We start from the raw sequence: 7,936 nt of genomic DNA on the forward strand, positions 1-7,936 counted from the left end.
TTTGGTTCTTTTTCTTCACACAAACCTCATCTTATTCATTCTGATTTGTTGTGCAGGTTAAGAAAGTTTTACGTAAATTAAAAAATCCAGTATCGTTATTTTCAAGCTCACCACAGAGGAAATAAAATAAAAGTGAAAGAAAACAACATAAAGGCGAAACATAGATAAGGTCTGCTTTTTTTTTGTCTGTAAAGCCTTTTGTTAGGTACGATGCGAAATACAAAGTTCAAACAAATATCTAAAACGTGTGTCATACTTTTGTTGATTGACAACCATGTCTTTCCAGGCATTTTTATGCTATGCTGAAAATGCCTGTCCTCTACAGCCTGGCTATTTTCTACGTAATTAAAGTCCCTGAACCCCAGAGAGCCGAATGCAGAGCAGACAGTTAAATAAATAAATGTTGTTTTGATTCTCACTTATGTCCAACACCTACACACACCGATATGTGGAGAGTAAAAAAACACGAGCAACAGATGGTTGTGGTCCTCATAGGCCTCTTTGCACTGACGTGCCTGGATGAAGATTTAATGGGTATATTTATGAATCATATGTAAAATAACAGTAAAGAGATAAACAACCTGTTCTGTTTCTTTTGAGTTAAATAGTGGGGGGAAAGAAAGTTTTAAAAGAGCAAACGACGGGAGGACAAGAAAACTAAAAGATTGGAAGGATTTCCAACCAGAAGAGTGGATCTTAATGTAAACTCTACAGCGGTTGATTTTAGGCCAAATCAAGATCATTAAAAAATGTATTGATTTAAAAAAACAGTCATGAACAAATTATTAAAAATATTAATATAAATCTGTGTCTGTACTCAATAAGTACCTTTTAAAGATAAATCATTATATATATCTTTTCACATTCATTTCAATCTCCAGGAATTCACGATTGTTTTTGTGACTTTCTTTTTATAATCAAAATCATAGATTTTGTGTTCAAACTATCGAGATATGTACACAAAAATGCTAGCGAAATTTCCGCTTACGTATGACTTTCGTTACCATGGCGATCACAGATGATTGCTGGTGGCTGAGGCAGCAGTGTAGCAGAAGCAACACTGCCATCTGCAGGTGGGAGTTGGTCACTTAAACTCAATGTTTTTGACAATTTTTTGGAAAATTTGCCATAAACTGACAACAAAATGCGCATTAGTGCAACAAAATGTGGGGGATCTGATGATTTTACATGAAGTTCCACAATCTCGGAATCACAAAACACAAGAGGGACTGATTTAATTGGTTGATAAAATAATATTTAAACACTGTTATTTTGAAGATTCAGTGTATGTCACCTCCTGTGCCCCCTTGAGTCCAGAGGGCCAAACAAAAAGCATGGACGGCCAGATTTGAGTTTGACACTGAATATGTACTCTTCACGAAGAATTCTTTGATTGTTGTATCTTTGTGATTTTTTCCAATCCTCCTCACCGATTTTAATCTCAATTTTTCTCTCTCTGGTCGTTTCATCCAGGACTACGACCTGAGCCAGCTGCAGCAGCCAGAGTCTCTGGACCACATCATCAGCAAGCCAACGGGGGTGCGCCGGGTCGATGAGAGGCCTGTGATTGCTGAGTCGCAGTACCCCGTCAGACCCAGCATGCCCCACCCGGGGGACATAGGAGACTTCATAAACGACGTAAGTTTTTAGGTTGACACCTTCTGTCAACGTCTTCTGGGATCCATGACTTAAAAATGTATCGTACATCCATGTTTTTATGGTGGGCACCTGTTTTTATACTTAAGACTAATTATGCCGTCATAACGGTTTATGGCTAACATAAAGCGATTTTCCTTCTGTTGTGAGAGTTGAGTTTCTGCCAGCAGCGTTCCTGGTGGAGGCGTTTGTTCTGCCTCTCAATCAGCTTTCAGCCGATGATGGATCATTAGAAGCCTTCCCGGTGGGTGAGCCAGAGAAGAGGAGTTTACCACATTCTTTAAAGTCAACTGCACCCCTGAATCTACTTTCCCAGCTGGAAAACCAGCTCCTGAAAACCCTCATTTTTGTATTTCACAGGGAAAACTCTTGTAGGAGAAAAGGTTCTCAGTCCAGGATTCTGGATTGTTTGGTCTGTTTTTAAGGGCTGGACAGGTGCAGAAAAAGACAAAAATCAGACAAGAAAAGAAAAGATTTGTATCTTCAGAGTTCTCCTTTATTCCTTCCCTCTCTTTGGTTTTAGCAGGTTGAATGTTTTGAAGAAAATCTTGCACACATCCAAAGTGATGTCTCGTATTTAAACTTTAAAACTGGGCTTAAAAGGACTGAGTAGTTTGGAAATTCGAGTTTGAAAAAGTAAGTAATTTGGACATGAAGAATATATGGCTTCCCTTGGGGTTGAATATCCTTAATGCATTTGAAGGATAAGCACTTTTTAAAAAAAAAAAAAAAAAAAAAAAACCTCCAAAGTGGCAAAAAGCATTTTGCCTTCTCAGTGTGTCTTTTGAAAGCACCTATGCAGCCAGGAGGGTACTTGTGCTACATCACGCTGGCGTGGTGGGTCCTGGGAATGAGATAGTAATGACGAGTAGTTTGAGTCACTGGCCAGCAGCAGGATCTAAGCATGAACAAGACCCAGAAATAATTTCCAGCCAAAGAGTAAGAAGGTGGGAAATGTATGTACCTTAAATTTTGAGTAGCCAACAATCGGGATTACAGCACTGTTTTTTTCTCGATAATCTTTTTTTACGAAGAGCAAGACGCTTTTGCCGTTTTAAAGTAGTCATAGATGCGTGGGATTTCTCTGTCTCCACTTCTGACTTATGAGGTGCTGGAAGGAGTAATACCTTGGTGGGGTATTGACGGAAATCCTTTGGAAATGATGTTCTGGTTTTTTAAACATTGGTATAAATGCGTTTGCATGGGTTAACAGCATACATCCAGCAACAACATCAGATGTTCTTGTTCTCTTGGAATGGTAGTTGTAGATCATAAAATTAAGTCTTCTTCAGCCGTCAGTGCAGGAAGCTCCTTATTTTGGGGAAATTGGAGTCTGGGATTTTACAGAAGAGCTTTGGATTCGGCATGTTCAAATGACAACTTTTTACGAACTGTGCGCTGAAAAAATAACAAAAGCAAACCGTCATCCTCCTACTTCCTGTTGTCTTTTTTGTCGTTTCTGCCAGTAGTAACATCCGGCTGTGGGCATGTGACTTGTGTTTCCATTGTAGTTTTGTGAAACACATCTATTTTGATTCAGACGGAAAACAGCCCCATCATTGCTAAGATGTTTGTAAACTTTTTATGGAAAAACTAGTTTTTTCGAAATTGCCATGGTTCCATTAAGCTAATTTATTTTCATAATTTCAATTTGTGCAATTATAAGGCTAATGGAAACTCAAACAGAGAAACTACCACACTTTTCTACACACAGCCTCCTCTGTGAACAACAGCATTACAACTCCCATCCAGGAGTTTTTAGCCATTTGCCATTCTTGTCTGGCAAATGGAGCTAAAAAGAAGTTACTTATTGAAGAACCATATAAATGTACATAATTCTCTCTAATGTTTTTGTTCCTCAAAAATTAGTCATGTCTCATGTGGATACAAAAAAATGGATAGCGGAAGTGGACTAGCTCAAGAGAAAAATCAACATTGTCATAGAACTGTATTTCTGCATGAAACGGCAACAAACTTCTACCCAAAAAGTTCCACCAGGGCCTGGTGTTGAGTTCGGCCAACCAAGGCCTGGGTTTGTAAATTACTCTGTGGCTAGAAAACAAGTAAAAAACATCAGTTTCTTGTTTTTATCATGCAACATTGTTTACTGTGCTATCCTTGACTAAATAATTGTAAATTGAATTGAATTAATGGAAACATCACAATTGAAAAATTGCATTTTGCTCCTCTAGAAAGACCAACTCTCAAGTTTTTTGCCATTCCAGAAAGGCTCCTAATGATTTAGTTTTGTTTTCACAGCAAAACTAAGCACAAATTGCTTATGCGAGCTCTGGCCTCACATAAGCAGTTTCCTTCTTCTCTCTTTACGGCTTCAGGGTCTGAGGGCCGCCGACAACGACCCCACCGCCCCACCGTACGACTCCCTGCTGGTGTTCGACTATGAGGGTAGCGGTTCGACCGCCGGCTCCGTCAGCTCGCTCAACTCCACCAGCTCAGGAGACCAGGACTACGACTACCTCAACGACTGGGGTCCTCGTTTCAAGAAGCTGGCAGACCTCTACGGGGGAGGAGAGGACGACTGAGAGCGGGGCGCGGGCGGTGGTGGTGGGGGGCTGTGGCAGGGGTCTGGAGAGGCAGGAACGGTCGAGAGAGGATGTAAAGCACCCGACAACACGAAGAGACCTGAGAGGAACGGACTCTTTTCCACGGGCTGCAGTAGTCGGCCGAGCCCGCAGACGTGAACTCCGCTGCAATGCAACTGTATTCTGGCTTTATGGTTTTTAGTGCCGAGTTTGTAGTGTGACATTTTCAGTTTTTCTCCTTTTTTTTTTCTCCATTCTCTCGCCACGCTGGACCTGGATTCCTCCGGGGACGAATCAAGGCGGGCCGCGAGACACATGAGTAGTGAATTTTGTGCTTTGATTGATTGTTGAAAACAAAACTATCTCCGGCTTTAGTCTCACACTGAAGAGAATGTTTTTATTTGGGAGGGAAAGAGGGGGAAGGGGGCGCTCACCGACTCTCTCTTTAACTCTTTGCCAACTTGAATTTCCTTAGAACAGAAGCACTGTCATTTTATAAAGTGCCTTTTGTGGTGTGTTTTTGTATCAGACTCCTGCTATCTCAGGATTGGTTGCTGTTTGTGCAGTACAACGGGGGCGACGCGCTCCGTCGTTCCCCCCGTCATCCTCAGACCAGCCCTGCCCGTCTCGTTTTTTTTTTTGTCCTCGCCCAATCGCAGACATGCAAACAGCCCCAGCAGCCTGTCCCAGGAGAGGGAGGACGCAATCCAGGGCGGACTACCGGACCCCATAACCCGTCGAGTTAAAGAGTTGTCGAGGGAGGGTTGGACCACCCTCTTCTCCAAGAACCTGCTCAGTCCACTAGCATCCTCCCCTAACCCCCCAAAAACCCTTGTCAACCCAGCGTCAACATTTTTTTATACATGTTGGGGGTTTTATAATTTATTGGAGAATGCTTGCCTTTCTTCTGTGGACTCATGAGGTTTTAAGGAGCCTTTGTGTTGAGACGCTTGCCTGCCCCTTGTATGGTTTTGTGTTGCTAACTCCACGGTGTAAAGCTTAACGTAGGCATGATTCGATTAGTCGGGAAAAACGTTGATCGAGGGGAACTCAAATGACTCGGAACAAAGACGCCTGAAGAAGATTCTTTTGGTCGCCTTGAACATTCCTGTTTATTCTTTTGTTTGTTTGTTTTTTGTTTAGGCCGACAAAGCTATTAAAAGGTGCATGGGTTTTTTTTTGTTGTTTTTTTTTTGGTTTGGTTTGGTTTTTTATTTTCTTTAGATGTTTTACTCAAAGCACTTGTTACTCTGTGGTGAGAATGTGAAAATAGTCAGCAGAAACTATATGAATATACTCTGTATAAAGACACTGAGAAAATAAAAAAAAAACTGTAAAATACGTATTTTTCAAGTATCAATGACGTATAGCAGGGAAAATAAGTATTGACACTGGTCGGCGTTTCGTCAGGAGATAGATGCATAATGGGCCTATCACATTGTAATTCATTCCAGACGTTGGTAGTTATCCACGTAAACTAAAAACATGCAAAGAAATCAAAACTAATTTCAGTTTTTACACAGAAACTCTGCTCTTTATCAATCCAAATGTTTGTGTTAGCTGATTTAGTCCTAATTGATCAAAAGGGGTTTTATCACCATTGTATCACACAAAATCTTCACAACCTCCATGTGGCAAATATACTAATTGGTTTGGTTTACAAACTTATTTCTGAACTTCTAAATGATCTTGTCAGCAATGTTTGGGGGCATTTAGTAAAAGTGAGAGGAACATCATTTTATTTTTAAACCAGTAATGATCATATCCTCTTCTGACAAAACAAATTACATTTAAAAAGACTTGGACTTAGCAGGTCAAGTTATTCTCAAAAATTATAAGTAATGGATTTAAATAAAATGGTCTCTATGCACGTGCAATGCACAAGACTCCACTGAAGAAGGAAAATCATGTTTGATGTTTGCTGCAGATCAATTGTGAAACATAGCCTAGTCAAAGTTTTTGGACTCTTTGGATGCCACCATGACACATTTGGAGGAGGAATGGCACTGCGTTCGCACCAAACGCACCACAAAACACAGTGACGTTTTGGGGTGAAAACATCATGATGTGATGTTCATCATGTGGAATTTGATAATCTGAAGATGGAACGTGGGTGGATTTTTTAATTTTTTTTAAAATTTTTTTTAAGCAAGGCGATTATCCTAAACACACAACCATGAAAACTCTCAATGGGTTTCAGAGAGAAAATTATCTAGTTACTCTGTTGACTGGACATGTCAGCCTTAAATCCAATTAAAAATCTCTGGGAAAATGTACAGGTGAGAGCAAAGGAGATGCTTTAAAATTATTCGAAGACGTGTCAAAATCTCACCTGAGCATGCTACTATTTTCTCTACACACAAAGCGACTTGAGGCAGTTTGAACCAACAAGAAGCTGTTTTATTACATAGACAAATTCCATGAATCGTGTACAACAAACTATTTTTGACGTCTTTGTTTTGATTTTTGTGGATTGCCTGCGTTACTCTCATGCCAGTATGCTGATTGTTAAAAATCTTTCCTGAGAAGAAAGTCAACAATACTTATATTCCCTGCTGTAAAGGTTGCTGCTCTCCCTCTCAAGCTCCTAGCCGAGCTTTGGTGGCCCGTTCATTTGTGAACAAAAAAAAAGAAAAAAAAAGTGGATCTTCTGTTAAAACACGACTTCTTACAAAATGCTTGCTTTTTAAATTTTCTGCTTCAGTTCTGCTAACTTTTTTCCATTTCACATCTTTTCTATATGAAACATGCCCTATCGTCTGCCTCTGACAGACGCGCTCCCTCGGTCGGCTTCTTGCCTTGGGACGACTCATTAGCCATGCCTGCTGATATTATATTATTCAAGGTACTGGAGTTCTTTTATTTATTCATCTCGATACTGGATGTGCGCTTCAGGAAATAAACAACACATGTTTTGAAAATGTGCCATCTTTTTTTTTTTTTTTGAATATTCCCTCCACGCATCACCTTCAGGGTTGATGCTGAATTATGTATAATGGCCTTGTTTATTCAACGCTGGTCATTTCTTATAGAGTGTTGCTCAAAGCTTTGAATTTCTACCAGCCTATACAATCGTGTTTTGATTAAGTTTTTTTTTTTTTTCGTATTCATCTCCTCTTGCAGCTCTGGCAACATTATTGGCACCTCTGGTAAAGATGTGGAAAGTTAATCTTTCATAGTAGTAGCATAATCTCTCTCGCGCACAAAACAAGACAAAATCCAAACTTCAGTGTGGTGGACATATTTTTAGTGGGAAGGAAAATTCCTTCCTGTTTAGATATAAATGTCTTTAACGAGATCGACGGTTGCACAACCCCATTGTTGACAATTGCATGTTCATGTTCACGTTTCGAATTTCTCAAACTTATAAGTCTTATATTTGACATTTTATTACTTGTCGTCATGAAAATCAGAGATGTTGACGGACGTTTTCATGGAAGCCATGTTTTCATTGGTTTTGATCTCGGGAGTTTATCTGACTCTATTCTCACAAACCAAGCATGTGTCTTGCTAGCATGGATGGATTTCCCGCCACTCTGCTGCAGCTGAGTAAGTTGGTCTGCAAAGTTTGCATCACATGACAAATTGAGCTTTATTATCACAGAATATGTGAAGCTAGAGCTCCACATATTCTGCGATAATCGTAACCAGTTAATCTCATGTAACTGTTTACGTCCATCGCTGCCGTGATTTTTAATGACTTGTCGCGTGAGCAAGCTTATTCACGTGTGATTTTA

General features: G+C 40.1%; 1 protein-coding gene across 1 annotated transcript in view; it reads left to right on the forward strand.

Annotated features, from left to right (window-relative positions):
• The window catches only part of LOC106923452 (cadherin-4-like), a 29,726-nt gene extending 24,186 nt beyond the window's left edge, over positions 1-5,540 (forward strand). Inside the window, exons 8-9 of the mRNA XM_014996480.2 lie at positions 1,474-1,638; positions 3,993-5,540. Of these exons, the coding sequence (XP_014851966.2) occupies positions 1,474-1,638; positions 3,993-4,199 (372 nt within the window). The 3' untranslated portion in view covers positions 4,200-5,540. The remainder of the gene's footprint in view (positions 1-1,473; positions 1,639-3,992) is intronic.
• Positions 5,541-7,936: the final 2,396 nt, after the last annotated feature.

This window comes from Poecilia mexicana, unplaced genomic scaffold (genome assembly GCF_051168715.1).
Source record: "Poecilia mexicana isolate PSO_F unplaced genomic scaffold, ASM5116871v1 scaffold_5, whole genome shotgun sequence".
In the NCBI taxonomy this organism is placed as follows: domain Eukaryota; kingdom Metazoa; phylum Chordata; class Actinopteri; order Cyprinodontiformes; family Poeciliidae; genus Poecilia; species Poecilia mexicana.